The following is a 23,290-nucleotide window of genomic DNA, read 5'->3' on the forward strand; positions in this document are numbered from 1 at the left end:
ATTTTTAAAAAAACTGAAAGAAATGAGAGCATGTCTCAATATAGGCTCAGTTGATTTGCTAACTAATTGCAGATTTACTCAACTCTGAACTAAATCTTCACAGTTTGATTTGCCACTGTTAATTGGGTCAACTGGAGCACATTTCCACCCTCTAAACAGAAATAGTATTATTAACAGAGGATGGGATAGCATTAGAAACTCAGCCTAAAAAACAGGCTCGATTTCTCAGTATATGACTCAGCAACATTAAGAGAAGAGAGTAGAGATGCCTAATATCCATCAGATGTAAATGCAAGTATATAGCCATAAGGCAATTGACTGAAATTTGTTAAAATCAATCTGAAGTAGGTATTATAAATATTCCTTGTATTTAATTAGAATTCTCCCCTCAGGTTAACAAATGATTAGCTTGATATAATTGATATTACTTTCTAATTCCCAAAGTACATTGGCATGTGATTACTGGATGCTCATTCCCAAATCAGTTGTACCAGTTGTGCTCATGATAGTTTTTGCATCTTCTACTCTATTTCTCAGAATTAGCTTCTACTATAAAATGAGTTTTGGTAGCACCGCACTTGCACAGATCCTTCTATATTGCATGTTCAGTGCTGTGAATTTGAATTTATTTTAACCGAAGTGATTCAAGTCACAGTTACTAATCTTACATTATCCATTGGTTCATAACTTTTTGATGTCCTGGAAACAATAAATACTAAATAAAATGCCCATGTGAGTATATGCTGAGATACTTGAAATGATGCAAAGTGTATGCACTCGTTTTAGATAATTAACAGTAATAAACAGTTTCAAAGTCTTCTAAATTCTTAAACGGTATTGCAATTTTATAATCACTTCAAAGATATTTGTTTCTGTTTAAATGTTATTAATTGATAGATAGCTTCCAAAGTAACTGTGCCAATATTGGCAGAGAGCCCTTAATGAACCTATATATCATCCATTTCCTGTTTTAATACAGACCTAAGATCTTCATTAAACATTGGTCTAACATTACATTTCATATCTGTAATTTACTGTCTTCATAAGGAGGATAAAATGTATCGATGTTGCAACAATCATTATTAAGGAGCTCCATTTGCAGAAGTACTTAAAACAAAGTAACAATCGTAATATCTAGAAAATATTTATTTGCATTAATGTGCCAGTTACTTATATATAAGGCATTAATTAATAAATGTGTTCTAGTAAGATTGTTACCTCATGCTTATGTTGAGTAATGCTCAGTTCCCAAGTGAAAAGCATGGTACCGCAATGTCTTATTGTAGTCCCTTGAATCATGCAAAGATTTTCCCATAAATAAATTTCTAAATCCATACAAATGAAATAGTAATGATACTACAGCAACACTCACTTAGTTTTTCTTTTCGATCAATGGCTTGTTTTCCATGTGAAAGAGCACCCAGCAAAAGTGGGTCTTTGGCCCATTGCTCAGCTTCAGGGATCATTGCATTTTGAGTCCCACCTGTTGAAGCTAAGCAGATGGTAAGTACCTTCTTTTGCAGATTCAGAAATGAATGGTTGAGCTTGAAGGCTTTCTGGTTGCTAGTTTTGGGCAGTCAGCTAGAAGGTTCCATAGCCAATAATCATTACTGCTGCTGGAGGCTTTGATTCCCAGAAGTGTAGTTGGATTTGTTTTCCCTTGATCCAATATTTTTAAAAATCCTGCTAAGGCATGAGGTTGCCCCTGGATTTGATAACGTCTTGAATTTGAAAGCAGAGACATCTTCAGGTCAGATTATCATGAATGCTCATCAGATTTACTTCACCTGACACACTTGGGTTAGGGATCTTGGGAAGTGAAAGATGATATCTTTATGTATGTTTCACTGGAGTAAATTGGCTTTACAAAATGTTGATCAACCCAAGGCTTCCATGGTGCTTTTCACTGAAACACTTATGTTAAATAAAGCTAATAAGTATATCTCTTGAGGTATATTGATTAAAGCATTTGTAGTGAGATTGCTTCCCTGTACAATTAACTTCCTGTTTAAGGAAATATAAAGTCATGTGAGATCACATTATATACAAGTTTGCACAAAATAATGGAAGATTTTTTAAAAATGTAACACTTAAAGGTTCTACTTTGTTTTAATCTCATATTCATGTCAACACTAGAAGATAGTAAATTATTTTTCACTGGCTCAGAAATTAGTATGGAAAAATAATTATTTTCCAGATTATTGATATTTGCAATAAAAATAGAGAAAACCAACTCATCAATGTTTTGTATGGTTTTTACTTCACAATTTGGGCTCTGGAAAAAAACACACCGATTTTGAGTATCTTATTGCCTAATAAACCTATCAATATGTGGTTCGTGTGAATAAATTAGAATTATTACTTGCTATAAAGCATGAATAAATGCTTCATTCCAATTTTTATTCAAAATAATATTTGTTCTTATTTTATTGTCTCCATACGATATTTGTTTTCCCTCCCCTGCAAAGAATGTAATTTCTTGCTAGGAAATAGGTCCTTATTTCATCACTGGCCATCAAGGTAAATAAGAACTTTAGTGGACTTTCCAGAGTCAGTCTCTCATCTGAAATCACCTTAAGCATTGTTGTTGATGTCCTTCCATGCACAAGTGCCAACATATAGTCAGGGATGAGCTGAGATACCTTTCCTATCAACCTCCTCGACTTTCCTCCCCTAAGAGTGAGTCAGTCTCTCACTCTCTCTCTATGTCTCCCTCTACCTCTCTCTCTTGCTCTCACTTCTCTCACACACTCTCCCACTCTCTCTCACACTCACACCCAGCCTTCCCCTTTAAGTATATACCATATTTGATTTTCATATACAAGGTATAATTTTCCATCTCCTGCACAATATATATTCATTTCCTTCCCCCATGCAATACAACTTTTTCCCCAACCAGTTGAATGGGCCATTAATCCCTCTCATCTCTTTGACAAGTCTTTTAAATTTCCTGTCATCAATTTTGTGTACATTAGCCTCTTCATAGCATGGATAAGATGCAAGGATAAGAAAGTCTAAATTAACCAATGATAAGTGATTTGTTTTTCTGTGAAATTTTCAATATTTCAGCTTGCATTCAAGATAATTTATTTAGATATACTTGTACCAAATGACATGAGCATGTGTTTTTACAACAGTTACTGATCAGACTGAAACAATCTGTTTCATATTGTGTTTGGTTGCCAAATATAAAAAAATGCTGCACATACTTGTAGACTCCAATGAATCTAACAACACTAATATTTGTGTGTGTTTGAATACATATAAAGAACCCATTTTCTGAATGTCTAACCTTTAATATTCCAAAAGCTACGAAGGAGTCACCTTCTGACAAAATTAGGAAGATAGATTTAAGAGCAGGCTGGTTAGCATCCAGTCTACAGCAGCAACCTCTATTATTTGTAAAGTGATTGATAATCTACAAGTGAACTCAACCTTCACCAGTGAACAAATTATCAATATTAGAAAATCTGAACTGTTATGTGTGGAATATTGTTTCATATTTCTGCCATATTGTGTTTATATATATATATTTTTTTTATGTGTAGAATATTCTCTAAAGGTTGATTAAATAGATACCAGTTCGCCCAAACATCCTTTGAACAAAGTTGGGAACTTTTCTTTATTGGATTCACAATATTTAAACCAGATTACCAAATCATTCTGGGTTTTTTTTTCAAAACAACTTTTTAATGATCTGAAAATGATGGTGTAACAACATGCTCAGCTAGTACATTTAATGCATTTACCACTGGGATGCAGCTATTAGTGGAGGATACTGTGCCTTTGCTTTGGGATTTCTTGTACAAATGAGCAGCTGTGAACATTTTCAGTCGAAAACATTAATGGGTATGTGAACTTCCACACCATACTAGAATCTGTGTGGAGTGTAGTGGTGGTAATTCACTTCCATGAGATTCCCTAATATTTAATTAGGATGACCTTGGATTTCGCATATTGCAGATATAAAGCAAATGACAAATTAACTTTTTAAAACATTTTGATTAGTTTATCTTAATACTCTTCAGTTTTCTTGTATCTTAAGAATACTTTGACTTGATTTTTTCTTAGAAGTATTGTTTGTTTCAATTGCTTTCAATGCATTTGCCTACATTTAATATTCATTAAATTTTAATAACTGGCTTCCTTCGGGTAAGGCTTTCCTGGCTATTAAAGCTCTTAGGCAGCTTTCAGAGGTGAAGTTAGAAAGTCAGGTGTTCTGGACTAGCTCATTCCTCTCAGAATCTGAACCTTCCAAGCTCTGGAAAATGGAGAGGGGAACCTGGGCAGCCAACTTGAGCCGATAACATTGAAGCCAATACTTGAACTACTTTTCAGTAAAACTAGAAAAAAATTTTGCTTCAAATTCATCAGAAGTGTTTTAAAAGCTGAGTATCTAGTTCTAACATTTCAAAATACTATTTTATTCAAATACAAATTATATTAGTTATAGTTCATATTTCAGTCAGTTTTGCTATAAGTCTGTCACTTTTGATATGCTGTGAGAGATTAACATAGACAAGAATAGTTTGCTAAATCAGGCATTGTCAGTGATCAAAGATCCATCATAAAAATACAATTGAATAAAAATATATGAGCAGAACTGAGGGTGTCATATTTCTGTTCTTGTAACTGTACAGTTGATATCTTTGTGGTTTACTTTGATCAAATTTGGAAAGTCTTCAAGAAGAAGATAAAGGCATAAAATGTCTAACTGTAATTATGTATTATTTCTGTGCTGAAGAGAATAATTTGTCATTATCAGCATGCAGAATAGGAAAGGGAAAAGAGAGAGAAAACTTGCAGCGCAGTAGCAAGCCATTTAGGCACAGCAGGTCTCTATTGATGTTTATTCACTGGGCAAGCCATTTTAAAGCATAACATAATCATAACCTTCAATGACTCATTTATTTCCAAGCACACAATTAAATCTCACAAAATCCTCACAAAAGTCAGTATGTCTCAGTTGTTATTGGTATTGACTCATCTTAAAAAGTTGTTGAACAAGATGATAGAAACTGCTGAAAAATTATTGTTCAGTTCAAAAATCCATGTGTTCTTATGATATGATTATACCTTTTTAATATGATACTTATATGGCAAGTAAAAGGCAGTAAGGCCAATAACAAAGTAAAAATCTTTCCTGTCACTGTTATGGGCTGCAGCCTGAGGGCTTGAATCAGCAGGTAACTTGGTTCAGTCTAATTCAATTTGAACCTGTGCACAGTGTACACTGCATCACCAGATGGAGCCTGAATTTGATAAAAGTCCTTCTATTCAGAGTCCATTGTGCAGTGTGTTCAGCAGCTGGTTGCTTTCAACATAAACTGAAATGGGTTCTGTTGGGAAGAGCAGTTCTACAGAATTGCGTCTGGATTACTTTGTTTCGTATGTGCACTGCTACAGTGTAGGTGCTTTCTGTCTCTTCTTTGTTTCTTGTAAGCCTGGCAAATATTTACCATTACTATCTGTTTTGTGTCATTGAATAGTGTGTTGCATAGAGTTAAGTACACAAATAATATGCACATTATTGAAAATGTTATTACAGGAACAAATTTGTATCATGAACCAGTTTTGGCGTTAGGAAAGCTAATAAAAAGCATCTTGGAAGATATTTTAAAATTACAATATTAATTGGTAACATTTTTGTAGGACTATATAATTTGTCATAGCTATAATTAGGACGAAATCAAATGACCTCTTTCTCAGATCTTTTGTTAATTAAGCCAAATTGTACCATAATAAACATTTAATTTTGGATGATGCTTTTTTCTAACTAAGCAATAAGGGGTCTCATAATATACTTCCTGCAATAGGAAGTTTAGTCATTGATTAGAAATCTTTCTTAGGAGATGTGTGAAAGAAAATCTTGGAGTAAAAAAAAATTGTACTTTGTGATACAATAATGTATTTGCTTGAATTATCTTGCTCCCGGTGATACAATAATCTTCTGTAACATAAATATTTGTAGCGTAATATTAAATTCACTTTAAAATGAAAGTTAAACAAATGAAGAAGAGAAATTTGTAAATTGTACATGTTGAATATTACGTGGAAAGCAAAGTGAGCTGAATAATAAACACTATGAAAGCCAATGGCATCTATGAAAGTACGTTTGTAGTAGTCCTAAATTTGCCTTGGAGCATATTATGTTTTGTATGTCAATTGTTTATTTTAGAATGTGTGTGCTTTATTTTGATAGAAAATACTAAGTCTGACTTGTACTGATTCATGAAAAATATGATCATTTCAAAATCTGCAAGTTATTTTTCCAATCCAGTGCTTCTGTATGTGAATTCAGGGTAGAAGTATGGTCATTGGTTTCAGAATGTCATCATCATCAATATGTGCCATGTTGTATGATGTGGGGGATCATAGTCTTCCATTTGTCTTTAATTGAAGAATTTCTAATTCAGAATTGCAGACAATAAAATTGTGGATTCATTGCTGATTAATTTATATAGCATTGTTGATTATTCCTGGAACTTCAGTATAATATCCTCAATTAAACATTGTTTCTTTAGTCTCCCAGTACATTTAGGAAAATGCAAATAAAAACATAACACTTCGGCTTACATGTTGCATATGAATTAGGAGCAGGAATAAGCTACTCAGATTTTAAGACTTTCTCAACTACTGTGGTAATATTTTGTCCCATTGATTCCCTTCTCTTTCCCAACACTTCACTTAAATACATTTGACTGTTTATGGCTAATTACTAATGCCCCCACATGTCACTAAATCAGTTCATTTGAGGATCAACTGTTACAGCATGAAGATGAAGGCGAAGCACAGGATTGAACACCACTCTAAGTTAGATTGTATCTTATGTAATACAAGTATCTGTGGCATAATATTGAACTTATTTTAAAATGATAGTTGTTAAGTAGCAACTCCTGATGAAACTTTCATGCTGAAATGTCAGCTCTTCATTCCTCTGCATTGATGCTGCCAGACCTCCAGAGTTCTTCCAGCATCTTGTGTTGCTCTGGATTTCCAGCATCTGCAGAATCTCTTGTGTTGTTAATTAGCAGCCAGCGTGGTAATTTTAAATAAGAGATGAAAATTCTATATGTTTTTATATACATGTACTTTCCATAAGTGTAACATTTTACTTTAGGTAGCCACAATCTTTAATTCTTCTATAGTGTTTCTGCAATGAACCAGATAGGTCATGGCTCTGTGCCTCAGTTCCATGTCCCTCTACCTCTTACATAGTGTGGCATGTGGCCAAGTAGTTAGGGTGTTTGACTAGCAACCTGAAGGTTGTGAGTTCGAGCCCAGCCAAGGAGTGTGTGTGCAAGCTTGAGCAAGACACTTAACCACACAATGCTCCAGTCCACCCAGCTGAAAAATGGGTACCGGTACCGGCGATAGACTGGCATCCTATCCGGGGGGGGAAGTCTCGTACTCTCAGTTGCTTCACGCCACAGAAACCGGCATAAGCACCGGCCTGATGAGCCACAAAGGCTTGGGACAGGACTTTGACTACCCCTTACATAACAAAAATGTATCAGAATTGAGTTATAATAATTTTAATTAGCAGGGCATCTAGGACCATGTTTAAACCTTCACTCCACTGTGAATATCACATCAACATCATCCTATCACACTGACATCAAAATCAGGCATCTTCTCTACAATTGTCATTAAACAGATGACAGTTGTTTGTCATCAGATTGAACAGATCTCAGCACAAAGTTGACAGATACCAAAGTCACACTTCCATACTTACACTGCATCCTACAACTGTCCTATCCTAATGCTTTCTAGGCTTAATCCACAGCACCAGAGAGAAGCCTACAAAAGCATAATTTGGACACAAGTTAGAATAGATAACTATAAAAGTGTAATTGAAGAGATGGGTATTAAGAACATTTTAAAACCATGTGGAGTGTTGGTTAACTTTCAGTGAGAATTGCAGAACTCAGATGGGAATGCAAAGTTAATCAAATGTGTAGTCTTAACAATACTAATGCACAGTAAGTTGGAATTGGAGAAAGCAAAGTTCTTGCATAATTTTAAGATTTAAGATTACAACAGAATGAAGCAATGAAGGGATTTGAAAGTAATGAAACTTATTTTCAAGTTATTATTGAGAGTTTAAGCAGCTGTTTAAGAATAAGAGATCTGCTATTACTGAGGTGGAAGTAGAAAGACTTGATAGAAAATAAAGCGTTAATTGTGAACTCAGGGCAATAACCAATCTGATTTAATCAGGAGGAAATGAACCGTAATGTTATAATGTTAATAAAAATTTGCAAGGTAATGGAGATAGGCTCGTTTGAGAGCTGATGGAGATACAACAGGCCAAGTACCCTATTTCTGTAAGCTATTTACAAGGGAGTCAGCAATAGGGAATTTGCAAAATATACCAAAGTTGATTGCTTTATATTTCAGGCAACACACACAAAATGCTGGAGGAACTTAGCAGGCCAGGCAGCATCTATGGAAAAAGTACAGTTGATGTTTCGGGCTGAGACCCTTCGGCAGGACTGGAGAAAAAAAGATGAGTATATTTAAAAGGTGGTGGAGAAGAGAGAGAAGCACAAGGTGATAGGTAAGACTGGGAGGGGGAGAGATGAAGTAAAGAGCTAATCGGTGGAAGAGATACAAGGCTGGAGAAGGGGAAGTCTGATAGAAGTGGACAGAAGGCCATGGAAGAAAGAAAAGGGGGAGGAGCACCAGAAGGCGGCAATAGGCAGACAAGGAGATAAGGTCAGAGCGGGGAAAGGGGATGGGAAACAGTGAAGTGGGGGTGGGGGGGGGGGGCGTTACCGTAAGTTGAAGAAATCAAAGTTCATGCCATCAGGTTGGAGGTTTGATTTCTTGGAACTTCCGGTAATGGCCCTCCCACCCTCCTTCATCATTCTCCATCCCCTTTTTCCTCTCTCAACTTATCTCCTTGCCTACCCATCACCTCCCTCTGGTGTTCCTCCCCCTCCCCTTTTCTTTCTTCCATGGCCTTCTGTCCTCTCCTACCAGACTCCCCTTTCTCCAGTCTTGTATCTCTTTCACTAATCAACTTCCCAGCTCTTTACTTCAACCCAACCCACCCACCTCCCAGTTTCACCTATCACCTTGTGTTTCTCTTTTCCCTTACCCACCTTTCAAATCTACTCAACTTTTTTTTCTCCAGTCCTGCTCAAGGATCTCGGCCCGAAACGTCAACTGTACTTTTTCCCTTAGGTGCTGCCTGGCCTGCTGAGTTCCTCCAGTGTTCTGTGTGTGCTGCTTGGACTTCCAGCGTCTTCAGATTTTCTCTTGTTTGCTTCATATTTCTGTACGTTGCAGTGGAGAAAATGGCAAAATTCTAGATTGAATGTCAGGCAAAGGCTGTGGAGACTTAGAGGTGTCATAGCAGTGTCCTGGACTGTTGTCTACATATCTTTAGATGATGATGTCTCTGAAGGAAAACATATGTACAAATGCTACGAATGCAAAGGATTGATCCTCGGGGTCCTTAATGTAATATTGTAGAAATAGGAAGATTAAGTCATTGCTTGAAATTCTCTCACTGCTGCTGAATGGGAACAGTTGGAACCCTTGTAATTTGCATCTGATCTGGTACATGTTGCTTATTATCCTTTAGTGCAGGAGATCCCAACCCAGAGTCCAGGAACCCCTTGTTTAATGGTATTGGTCCATGGCATAAAGAAGGTTGGGAATCTCTGCTTTAGTGTATACTCTAAAATAAAAATAAAAATTAAATCAAGGGATTTTTAAAAACACTTGAGCAATGGCATGTCAGCTTTCACAGCAAAATAACAAAATTTGTGCAATTCAATTCCTGAAGTAATGAAAAAATGCAGAGTACTATGCTAGAAAAAAATCCACATCTGTTTTTCTAACTTGTAAATCTCTGATTTTAATAAAAATGTATTGTAAGTTACAGGCTGTATATTCCTGTTATGAAATATTATGTTCTCGGACGTGATGGTATCAGATATTTACAATAACTATGTTATGGGAGGTAACAAGAGAAAAGATACAGGAGCTGTATGGAATGAATTACTTCTTCAAAGTATCTGATAGATTTGATGATATAAAGTTTTGTAAATACCATTTTAGTTTTATAACTGGTAAATCTATAGATTTTAACTGCAGAAGTTAAATCTCAGATGGCATTCAGAATGTAACCATCAGTATATTTCTAAGAATTGAGAACAGTTTGTATCCATTCAATCCTGTGCCTTCTAAGGGCTGTGCAAGACCCACAGACTTTGCCATGGATAGGCTAGTTGGAGCTTCACAAAGGCAATTGAGTTATTTGGAGTGTTGTGCAGTTCTTTCAAGGTGCAAGTTTACCCTCCATATTCTTGCTTTTACTTTGAGAGAATCTGGAAGATCCTCCACCAACTTGAGAAGTCTTTGGCCAGAACTCAGTAGAGATAATGTCTTTCTTTGAGAAAGCTTTGAGGATTTCCTTTGAAGACATTTTTTTTTTGGTCCTTCAAATTGCTTTTCATGATGAAGTTTTGAGTTAAGTTTTTTTTTGAGAGTCTGATTTTGCGCATGTAGACAATGCAAAAAACATACAAACTGTTAATCTTTTGTGACTTTGCACTGTGACAATGAGATTTAATTGAATCACATAAAAAAACCCTGTATGGCATCAATTTTAAACACCATGCTTTCGAAAAGACATGAAACATACATGAAAATGTTTCAGAGTTTGACACCACAGACAATAGACTTACAGTAATAGGCTATTTTGTCCAAGCAATTATTGCTTACATTTATATTCTACTCTAGCTTCTTCTTGTCTTTCTCATCTAATTTGGATGGGATGAATGACTCTGGAGTGGGAAATCGCACACCAACTTTCAGTCCCCCCAGAGGTGCATTTTGGAAGGTTTTCATATTTTTCACACCAGCCCAGGTTTGCTACAATCATTCCCACCTCTACCCTCCTCATTCCCAGTTGCTATGTTCCTCCTGCAGCTAGCGTAGGAATATTTTCAGAATCACTCTTTCCAATACATTTTTTAGATTATTTCCTTCCCCCATTGCAGATTGCTCTCCCTTATCTTGCTGCTTTATCAGAAGCAAGTTTTAGGGACTTTTGGGAACTTGTTTTTTTTATTTGGTAGACACGCTTCCTTATCCGTAAAATTCCAGGAAAATAGGGACATGTGATCACAACCAGTAACCCAAAACTAACATCTCCAAGTGACTAGAGCCTTTAATTCCTATATAAATTACTGGAGATTCTCAGGCAAGTTTGAAGATATCCTGGTGTGTACGTTTGGTGGAAAGTACAGAGGAAAGTCCTACCCTCTTCCTATTTTCCCTAGTAACCAGGGAGCAGGTAGGGTTACTCAAGGATAATCCAAATAGAACATACAGAGTAAATGGTAGGGCATTGAGGAATGCAGAGGAACAGAGAGATCTAGGAATAACTGTGCATAGTTCCCTGAAAGTGGAGTCTCATGTAGATAGGGTGGTGAAGAGGGCTTTTGGAACGCTGGCCTTTATAAATCAAAGCATTGAGTACAGAAGTTGGGATGTAATGCTAAAGTTGTACAAGGCATTGGTAAGGCCAAATTTGGAATATTGTGTGCAGTTCTGGTCACCGAATTATAGGAAAGATATCAATAAATTAGAGAGAGTGCAGAGACGATTTACTAGGATGTTACCTGGGTTTCAGCACTTAAGTTACAGAGAAAGGTTGAACAAGTTAGGTCTCTATTCATTGGAGCGTAGAAGGTTGAGAGGGGATTTGATCGAGGTATTTAAAATTTTGAGAGGGATAGATAGAGTTGACGTGAACAGGCTGTTTCCATTGAGAGTAGGGGAGATTCAAACTGGAGGACATGATTTGAGAGTTAGGGGGCAGAAGTTTAAGGGAAACACGAGGGGGTATTTCTTTACTCAAAGAGTGATAGCTGTGTGGAATGAGCTTCCTGTAGAAGTAGTAGAGGCCAGTTCAGTTGTGTCATTTAAGGTAAAATTGGATAGGTATATGGACAGGAAAGGAGTGGAGGGTTATGGGCTGAGTGCGGGTAGGTGGGACTAGGTGAGATTAAGGGTTCGGCACGGACTAGGAGGGCCAAGATGGCCTGTTTCCGTGCTGTGATTGTTATATGGTTATATGGTTATAAAGGAGGGGACATGCGCTGAGAGGTGGAGAATGTGTGTGAGGTCCTTAATGAGTACATCAGTATTTACCAAGAAGGATAGCGAGATCTGTGTGGAGTATGCTAATTTACTAAGGCACTTCAAGATAAAGGAGAAAGTAATGTTGAGTCTCTTGAAGAACATTAAGGTGGCTAAGTCCCCAGGGCCTGCAGGGATATACCCCAGTTAATTAAGAGAGGTGAGATTACTGGGGGCTTGACCAATATATTTGTGTCTGCTCTAGCTACAGAAAAGTTCTGGGGAACTGGTGAGCAGCTGTTGTTGTTCCATTTTCAAAAAGGGGAAAAGGGACAATTCTTGCAACTATAGATCAGTCCACATTGGTGGTGGGGAAGTTACTGGAGAGGATTCTTAGGGATAGGAATTATGACATGTGGAAAAGCATAGTCTAATTGGGGACAGTCAACAGGTCTCTGTATAGGGTAAATCGTGTTTTACTAGCTTGTGAGTTTTTCAAGAAGCTGATGTAGGCGATTAATGGAGGTAGAGCTATGGATGCTGTTTACATGGATTTTAGTAAAGTGTTTGACAAGGTCTGTTGTAGGAGGCTTATCCAGAAGATTAAGATGCACGAGATCCACAGTGAGTTGGCTGCTTGGACACAGAATTGGATTGCCTATAGAAGACAGAGGGTGATGGTCAATGAGACTTGGTCTGGTTGGATGGTCATTGACTAGAGGTGTTCTGAAGCAATCTATACTAGGACTTCTGATGTTTGTGATCTGTATAAATGACCTAATTAAAAATGTAGATGGATGGGTTAGTAAGATTGCAGATGATACGAAGATCAATGGTGTTGTGGATAGCATAGAAGATTAGTAAAGGATACTGAGATATAGATCAATTGCAGATATGATGGACATGGCAAAACTCTTAAATTTTAATGAACAGAGGGACCTTGGAGTCCAAGTTCATAGCTCCCTAAAAGGGTGCTACACAGATTGATAGGATGGATTTAAAGGTATATAGCATGCTTGCCTTTACCAGTCCAAGGAACTGTGTTTATGAGTCAGAAAGTTATGTTGCAGCTTTATAGATCACATCTGGAGTATTGCATACAGTTTTGGGCACCCCAATATAGGAAGAATGTCAAGTGTTTGGAGAGGGTACATAGTAGATTTACCAGAATGCTGCCTGGATCAGAGGGCATTTGCTAGAAGGGTAGGCTGGACAAACTTGGATTGTTTTCTCTGAAACCCTGGAACAGCAGAGGCTGAAGGCAGATCTGATATGAGAGGAGATGAAGTCAACAGCCAGTATGTTTTCCCAGAATCGTAATGTCTAACACCAGAGAGCATGCATTTAAGGCGAGAGGGGGTAAGTTCAAAGGAGATGTGTGCAGCAAGTCTCTTGAACACAGAGAGTGGTGGGTGTCTGGGGTGATGGTGGAGGCAAACACAATAGGGGGATTCAAGTGACTTGGATAGGGACATGGATGTGCAGGAAATGGAAGGGTGTGGACATTATGTAAACAGAAGGGATTAGCTTAATTGGCCATTTGTTTACTAATTTCAATAGTTAAGCATAACATAGTGGGTCAAATAGCCTATTCCTGTGCTGTATTGTTCTGTGTTTTAAATTACAGAAGAATAGATAAATGTACTGGAATTTGTTCAAGAGAAAATTTGGTAGAGGTGTTTGAAACTGTGAAGGATTTAGATGGAGTAAGAAAGAAATTGTTCTCAATGGATATGGCAGAATTTGAAAATACATGACATGAGACAAAACTTCATGTTCAATCAGTTGATATGATTTGGAATGCTTGATGAAATAATTGAGATAGACTAAAGAATAACCTTTGAAATAGAACTGGATAAATCCTTGAAGAAGGGCTATGCATGAATATGAAAGAAAAATGGGGAGTGGAACAGATGGAACTGTTCTTTTTAAAGAACCACTGCAGACTCAGTGGGGTAAACATCCTCAATGTACACTGTTCTGTAATCTCTGTCGTTCAGCAAAAATAATACAAACCTTCTAACAATGCCCAATACATTTTATGAGTATCCAGTTTATTGTTGTGTGCTTTTATTCTTTCCCTGCTATTTTCTGTTGCATTGAGCTAATTTAGAGTTACTCTGGTAATTGATGTGATCAAGTAGTTAGTTGCTGCTTTTCACCATACCCTGATTTGTCACCTACTTTGGCAGGGTCATCTGAGGTTCTTCCATCTGCAGGTGCAGTGGTGACTGCTAATATTTATTCTTTGTTTGGATCTTGTGTTGAGTAGCTGTATGGCAAGCATGACAAGTCATTCCATAGCGTCTTTTATCTCTTTAGTTTCTGTGTGTTGATAGATCTCGCTGCTGTATCTAGGATGTTTGTAATGCAGCAGATTGAAAATATCCCCAGACATCCCATACAATTACATTCACCTCCATTCTGTCCTGGAACTAAACATGTTAACCAGAGTGCTGTAAGGTACTTATTTCAAAGTTTACAAATTTAAAGTGTTTGTGATTCCCAAGGGTTTAGTTGCATTGTCCAGTCTTCAAGTAAAGGTTTTAAAAAAAAAACCCAGAAAATGCTGTAAACACTCAACAGGTCAGGCAACATTTGTGTGTTTCATCATTAATGAGAGAGAGTTAATGATTCATGTCTAGGGCCCTTAATTAAAACTGCAAAAGAGAGAAATAATTTAGTCTCGGTAGTAGAGAAGATGGAAGAGGGTGACTGGTAAACAAATAATATGGCAGAAAAGAAATACTGATGTGCAAAGTATCCAACATCTAACTGCACAGCAGCACCATCTAGAGATCCAATAATAGAACACCTCCGCAATCTGAATAAGATATTTATTTCTTATATATCAATTTTCCAGGCTATAAGATGCCTGATATTACTTGGGGTTGGATCCATAAATATGCAAGAGGAGTCTTCCCCTGCAATTTTGCTATTCCCGAGATTCAATCTTTGGATTCTTAAGTTTTTAACTGGCTGATGATTAAAGGAAAGGAAGTGTTTTAACCCGTTAAAACCCGTTACTGTGAAGTCAGGAGGAGCGAGCATGCCATATTGGCTACAAAGTATTCCAACATTCCCTTCCTTCTTTAGACATATTTGGAAAGGCAAGTTAACTTCTTCAGTGTGTGTGAAAGAGTGATAGACATTACTAGTTCATCCAATTAAGTTCAAGTTCAAAGTGTAATTACATTTATTTTCGAAATATATAAATATGTCACCAGATTCATTTTCTTGCAGACATTCACAGTAGAACAAAGAAATACAATAGAATCAATGAAAAACTATACACAAAGACTAACAAACAACCAATGTGCAAAAGAATACATTAAGTAAGCAAGTAAGTAAGTAAATAAATAAATAAATAGACAGATAAAAAAATAAATAATACTGAGAACATGAGTTGTAGAGTCCTTGAATGTGAATCTATAGGTTGTTTAAATAAATTCAGTATTGAGGTGAGGGAAGTTAGCCACACTGGTTCCAGTGCCTGAGGTTGAAGAGTATTACCTATTTCTGAAACCACTTCCTGATGGCAGCAGTGAGAAGAGAGCATGGCCTGTTAGTGAGGTCCTTAAAGATGGATGCTGCTTTCTTGTGCCAGCACTGCTTGTCGATGTGCTCAATGTGTTTTTTGCCCCTCTCTTGGACATCGATGTTTCCATTGGAGACCGTAATGCAGCAGTCAGGGTACCCTCCATTGTGCATCTATAGAAGTTTGTCAGAGTTTTAGATGACATACAAAATCTGTGCAAGCTTCTAAGAAAGCAGAGGTGCTGCCATGTCTTCTTTGAAGTGGCACATGCCGGTCTTAGGACAGACCCTCAGAAATGATAATGCTAGGGTATTTAAAGCTACCAACCCTCTCCACCTCTGATCCTTGAATGGCTCACGGGCCTCTGATTTCCTCTTCCTGTGGTCAATAATCGACTCTATAGTTTTGCTGCCATTGCTGAGAATTAATGTGAATAACATTAAGACCCAACTTTCAGCCAGCCACAAGCTTCCCAATCCAGGATTGCTTTTGGGACAATATCATTCCTGCAACCCAGAACTGATGAATTTATCTCCTAAGTGGTTTTTAAGTCTGCATGCACATGGATTTAAGTTTTTCATTGTAGAGTGCCCTTAGGATACAATTGCCTGACTTATGGACATCCCTATATATGAACAAGCTCCCATAATATTAAATACAAAGATCCTATGTACATACATTTGGTGGAGAGTTTCCTCTCTCTCCTCTATTAATAATTTTTTTTCTTATCAATCATATCTGCTTTTGATGTAATTCATTACAATATTATGGAGGTATAACTATCATAACTCTGACTCCATATTGAATGGCTTTGTTTTGTATCTGTTTTCTGATTTTATGGACAAAATCAACCAATGAATGTCTGTAAAAACACAACCTGTTCATTATGTAGGGTAGCCTGTAAGTGTACTGAGCTACTTCTATGAAATGAAAGCAGAAATTCAGAATCAGAATCAGGTTTATTATCACCGACATGTGTCGTGAAATTTGTTCACTTAGCAGCAGCAGATCAATGCAATACATGATAACATAGAAACGAAGAAATAAGTAAGTAAATCAATTACAGTAAGTATATTAATGTAAATTGAATAGATTTCAAATACTGCAAAATCAGAAATAATATATATTTTAAAAGTGAGGTAGTGTTTATGAGTTCAATGTCCACCTAGGAATCAGATGGCGGAGGAGAAGAAGCTGTTCCTGAATTGTTGAGTGTGTGCCTTCAGGCTTCTGTACCTCCTACCTGATGGCAACCCTGAGAATTTCCACTTAAAGGCAAGTTAACATAAAGAAACAGTATCAAAATTAATTAATACCACCATGCTCACACTTCTGTGGATATGGAAAATAAAAAGAACTATGCCAAGTATTATGTAGTGAGCTAAGCAGACTCTTCCTAGTCAGCCTTCTGGTTCTGATGAGCACTGGGTTTAAGACAGATAAATTTTACCTTCCTTATTAGCTTAGATTGCATCTATAACAGGGCAGCATGGTAGCTTAGTGGTTAGCACAAAGGTTTACAGTGCAAGTGACCCAGGTTCAATTCTGCTGCCTGTAAGGAGTTTGTATGTTCTCCCCGTGAATGAATGGGTTTCCGCCCATTCCATCCCAGTTGGTAGGTTAATTGGTCATTGTAAATTGTCCTGTGATTAGACAAAGGTTAAACTGGGGATTGCTAGGCGGCATCGCTCAAAGGGCCTGGAAGGCCTATTCCATACTGTATCTCAATAGGTAATAGACTGGACTGATCTTGCCCTTGCAAGCAAGAAAAACGGACCCATGAATGCTCCCTTTGTTGGAAGTCAGTAGATTACCTTCTAACCTATGTCAGACTCCCAACATATTAGGCTGTCTGATATTGTGTAGATTGTACATTCTTCAGCTGCCCATACATGCTGGGTCCTTACATATGCATATGAAACTTGTAGTGAATCTGAACCTTTGGGATATTCTTTTGGTGATAACATAAAAGATCAATTTGCCTATTGTGTATTTCAAGAGGATTAGTAGTGCTTTCTGAAATCCAGACTTCTCAGGATTTCCTTTGCAATTTTTGCTCATTTTTTCTCAACTTCTGCTAAAAGATTGTTTATATTGTTTACATTTACATCATTTATTATTATATTGTACCTTGCCCTTTACTGTGCCTATTGGCTTGTTTATTAATTATTGTACTGTCTTGCACTGTTTTTGTGCACTTTATGTAGGCCCGTTGTGTTGTTTCATGTAGCACCATGGTCCTGAAGGAACGTTGTTTGGATTTTACTGTGTACTGTACCAACAGCTATGGTTGAAATGACAATAAAAAGTGACTTGACTTGACTTGACCTGAATTTCTCAGTGAGGTGCATTTCCTTGCAGTTATCTTAGAGAGCTACCCATGGTGGTGGTGGTGGTGGTGGTGAGGGGAGGGGGGTAAAAATTTGCTCAAATAAAAATGCTGAAGTTCACAACCCAGTATAGATTCTGCCCAGGATAGTACCCAAGAAAAAGTGAAATCAGCAGCTAGGGAATGGTTTTATGGCAGAGAAAGACAATGGGTTCATTCTGATGCAGTTAAACTTTCATCAAAATAGACTGTTATTTGACAGTAGATAAGTGGTGGAGTGAGGTAAAGATGGATGTTGTTAGCGTTGACTCAACATTCATTGTAATACACGCATTGGTATTCTGGTTTATGGAATACAGAACACCTAGGCACTGTGTCAAATTCCTGGAACTAAATTTATACCCTTAAATGTTTTAAATGTGTACCTACAGATACTTAAATTGCTCAGTATCTATCAATAATCATTTAGTGGGATAATTACCAAAATAAATGGCATTCAGATATTTTTAATGCAAAATAGTTCATGGGGCTTGGTTCCCTCTGGCAAAGGAAGAAGATACTTGTCCTGGACCACCTTCGTCTGCCACAAAAAGTGGGATTTTCTGGTGGTCATCCATTTCAATTCTACTTCCTATTCCCATTCTGACATGTCAGCCTATGGCCTCCTCTACTGCCATGATGAGGCCAAACTCAGGTTGGAGGAGCAACACTTTATATTCTGTCTGAGTAGCCTCCAACCTGATGGCATGAGCATTGATTTCTCAAATTCCTGGTAGTGTTCCCATCCCCATTCTTGTTTCCCTCTTCCACCATCTCTTTCTACCTGCCCATCACCTCCCTCTGTTGCTACTCCCACTTCCCGTTCTTCCATTGTCTTCTGTACTCTCCTGTGAGATTTGCCCTTCTCCAACATGTTATCTTTTCCAGTAATAAACTTTCCAGCTCTTTACTTCATTTACTCCCACTCTTTCGGTTTCACCTATCACCTACTACCTTATACTACTTCCTCTTCTCCTTCCTCTTTCTTATTTTGACTCCTTCTCCCTTCCTTTCTAGTCCTGATGAAGGGTCACAATCCAAACATTGACTGTTTATTGACATTCATTGATGCTGCCTGATCTGCTGAGCTCCTCCAGCACATTGTGTGTATTACTTGTCCTGGAGTCAATTTTGTGTAGATAGACTAATTCCTGGAATGATGAAAGTACTCCTTAAGAAGAGGTGGCTTTTGACTGGCCTATTGTTACTGAAGTCTGCAACAATATAGAAATATTTTATAGAATTATAAAACATTATGAAAGTGGCTAACAGTGCAGATGCTTTCAAGGCTGTTCACCAGGATAATCTAAAATGAAGTCCATGTTCACAGAAAAAAAAGACATTTCCTTACCGAAAGAGTTGTATATCTTTGGAATTCTTCACTTTAGAAAGCTGGGTATGTCAGTCAATAAATGCGGTCAAGGCTGATTTTGGACATTAGGGAATTGAAGTGATGGGGAGGTCAAGTGGAAAGGTAATATCGAGTTGCAAGATAACCCAAGAATGATGCAGCGGGCACTTATTGGTGTATGGAGGGGTGTGGTGGATATCACCTACTCCTGCCTCTTCATATTGATTTTTATCACTTACCATAAAATATATCAAATTATATTACTACACTTTGTTGCAGTCTGTCCCTTGCTCTCTGTGCTTCAGACCTGCACCACACCCTCTTGAAGTAATTCTACTAATATGTCATCCTGATTTTCATTGGCGAGCTGAGTTTACGTGACTGTGCTTTACATATTAGCTGCATCTAACAGAGTGATGTCAAGTAAGACACCTTATCCTATGTCTGATACATTAAAGTGAAGGAAGTTAACAGACACTAAGATTTTCTTTTTATAAAATGTGCTTGTAATTCTTGACCTGTCCAACTGATTTTCTTACTTCTATAAATTACAGGCTGATAAGCCTGATGTCAGTCAATGGGAAATTATTGGAAGATATTCTAAGGGATAGGATACATAAGAATTTGAATAGACAGTGCCTGATTAGGAATAGTCAACATGGTTATGTGCATGGTAGGTCATGTCTAATCAATCTTAGAGTTTTTCCAAGGAGGTTATCAAGCAAGTTGATGATGGAAAGGTGCAGGGTGTTGTCTTTGGCAAGGCCTTTGTAAAAAGTCTCACAGGGGAGGCTGGTCCACAAAGTTAAGTTGCTTGCCGTTCAGGATGAAGTTGTCAATTGGATCCAACATCGCCTTCACAGGAGAAGCCAGAGAATTGAAGTTGATGGTTATCTCTCTGACAGGAATACAGACCCATAATTCCTTGAAAGTGGTATCACAGGGTCATAAAGAGAGATGTTAGTACATTGGCCTTCATAAATCAATGCATTGAGTTCAGGGGTTGGGATGTCATGTTGAAGTTAATAAGATGTTGGTGCAGCCAAATTTGGAGTATTGTGTCCAGTTCTCATGACACATTGTACCTACAGCCAAGATATCAATCAGATTGAAAGAGTACAGAGAAAATTAACAAGGATGTTGTTAGGACTTGAGGACCTGAGTTGTAGAAGAAGGTTGAAGAGGTTAGGACTTTATTCCCTTGAGAGTAGGAGAATGAGGAGAGATTTGATAGAGGTATAATATATTATAGATAGGGTAAATGCATGCAGGCTTTTTTTCTGTGGTTGGGTGAAACTGGAACGAAGGGTGAAAGATGAAATATTAGGGGGAACCTGAGGAGGAGCTTCTTCACTCTAAGACTGATGTGAGTGTGAAATGAGCTGCCAGCAAAAGTGGTGGATGCGGATTCAACTGCAATATTCAAGAAAATAAGTAAGAGGATGGGCTATGTGTGGTGTGGTAAGTTCTGGGTGCAGGTAGATGGGACAAGGCAGAAGGTTAGGCCAGCATAGACTGAAGAACCTGGTTCTGCGCTGTAGTACTCTATGGTAGTTTAGTGGATGGTTTACTAGCTTTGCCTTCTCGATGCCCCCTCAGTGTTTCCCTGACTCTTGATCGTGTCGCTTTCTATTTGGTTATGACAAATGCCTAGAAAATGGAGAAGGGGAAAATCATGGAGAAGAGCTCAAAGGGAAGGGCTAAATGGTATTGTGCAGTGGTACTTCCCTCTGGTCTAGTGAGCAGCCTACTCAAACGTGGTGCCTCAATTAGGCTGCTTCATTACAATCACTGCTGCCAGAGATCACAATCAGTTTGCTTTATTACTGCTGCTTGCCTATAAATGAAAACACATTAAGATCAAAGTTAAAAGTCATTGGAGGTGAGCACCATGTTCTGGCGAGATTCTTTAATCACATTTAGTTCCTGATTTTTTTTTGCACATTACTCTTCTTGTAGCACAGCCTAAAAATGAAGTGATAACCTGGAGATCCAGGTTCTGTTGGGGTTGGTCAGTAACAGATGCCACAGATGTTAATAATGTTGTCATTTGTAAGAAATAGAAAAATGATATTTGCACCAATGGACAGGACTACAACAGACATAAAGTTCAAACTCTTTAAAATGTTAAAAAAGGTACAAATCAATTGTTTCTTATGTGAAGATAAGTAGAATTTGCATTTTAGCTTAGAGTTTGCAAACAAGAGTTTCCTCATGTTTTTAGAGTTCACAAAAGAAAGATTATTTAGGGAACTTTATATAAATAAGTTTTGCTACTGAAATTAGTATATGGGATGAATTTCAATGGTATGCCTTCAATGTTGTGTAAACAAATGCGTGTGACTTCTGGACACAGATCCAGCCTTCAGCTCTAAAGTTTGACCAACCTTGATGTTGGAACCCAATGCTTCAACAAGTTGCAACACAAAGTTATAGAATATTTGTTCAAATGTACACCACTGTTTCATAACAGTTGAGCCATTAGGACGAGCAACAAAGAGAGGGAACAACACTCACGCCAATCTTATGTACCTCCTTTGGTACATTGTAAACATTAGCAGAAGCTGATAGCTGTCCTCTCAGTATCTTAGTGAAAGGATTATGCATATCAGTGGGATATCAATATGAAGTGACATTTCTAGATAACATATTTTATTTTATAGGCTGGGCTTAGAACCCTACATGACATTGGACCTGAAATTCGTAGAGCAATTTCATGTGATCTACAGGAAGAGGATATTATAGAGGGGGCTCGTGAAGATGATGAGGATATATACAGAGTAAGTTAACCCATTTAGTAGTTCCCACTTGTTCCCAGCATTGAGTTACATGAATCACCAAATGATTGTTATGGTGGCTCAGTGTATTTTACCTGAATGAATGCTCGAGCCAATTTTCCTGCAACAGGAACTTCTGGACATGACAATCCTTTGCTGAGAAGAGTAAAGCTGATGGAATGTTTAATTGCATAAATCAAGGTACAAGCTGACAGGGAACTAGCTCATTTGATTTACTTAATGCAAAATTTTCAAAAAGTAGTCCTCCTCAAGGTGATTTTTCATTGGTGCCAAGGCAATTATGTTAATGCTTTACCAAGAACTGCCACTGCCCCTAAGTTCAGCCATGAGATCATGATATTTATCATCAACACCATTATTATAGATTTATGGCATAACTCTGGCTGCAAGCAATTTAATGACATAATGTTGTTTTAATATCACAAATTTGAAAATGAATCATATGCCAGAGTAAAGTACATTTCCAGGTATGAGTCACCTTTGTAGCTTTGTGCTGAGGTGACGACAATCTTCACGTCATGTTCCTTTTGGAGCATTGCAGTGGAACTTGCACCATACTGACGCTGAAGCTATTCCTTGGCACTCTTGGGATAAGTTGATATTTCCAAGATATAATCCATTCGCCCAATCCCACCCATTAATTATTTCAGTCCCAATCTACGTCTACTTCCTCTAAACTGACATACCTAGTTTCACAGCTATTGCCCTCCCTCCCCTGTCATACACCGTCTTCAAAAAGCCAGGTCCTGCCCCTTTCTTTCCTTTGTTACATACACTCTGATATAGCCACCAAGTTGCCAATTCAAACTGCCAGGCCCGACTGGGTCTGTAGTCATCTTCCCCACAATACACTCTGTTCACTTTGATCCTAGCCTCTCAAAGGAGCACAGCTGGTCCCAAATATTGTGCAGCATTTGTTAAAGGGACAACTGGAGTTTTCAGCCAAGGGACAATGATCAAAATGGTTGCTGGGATACTTCATTATATCCATCAAGCTCATCCATTAGGGTGGACTAAAATGTTTTGAGATGCTGTTAAATAGATATAATGTTTTTGCCTAGATATTGTAGAAGTCCATTCAAATTCAGATGATGTCTATGTGCACTAGTATGTGCACTAGTATGTGCACAATATAT

General features: G+C 37.7%; 1 protein-coding gene across 1 annotated transcript in view; it reads left to right on the forward strand.

Annotated features, from left to right (window-relative positions):
• The window catches only part of LOC132377787 (voltage-dependent L-type calcium channel subunit alpha-1D-like), a 348,931-nt gene that overhangs the window by 300,481 nt on the left and 25,160 nt on the right, over nucleotides 1-23,290 (forward strand). Inside the window, exon 42 of the mRNA XM_059944141.1 lies at nucleotides 22,020-22,136. Coding sequence (XP_059800124.1) covers nucleotides 22,020-22,136 — 117 coding nt within the window. The remainder of the gene's footprint in view (nucleotides 1-22,019; nucleotides 22,137-23,290) is intronic.

Source organism: Hypanus sabinus, chromosome 19 (assembly GCF_030144855.1).
Source record: "Hypanus sabinus isolate sHypSab1 chromosome 19, sHypSab1.hap1, whole genome shotgun sequence".
Taxonomy (NCBI): domain Eukaryota; kingdom Metazoa; phylum Chordata; class Chondrichthyes; order Myliobatiformes; family Dasyatidae; genus Hypanus; species Hypanus sabinus.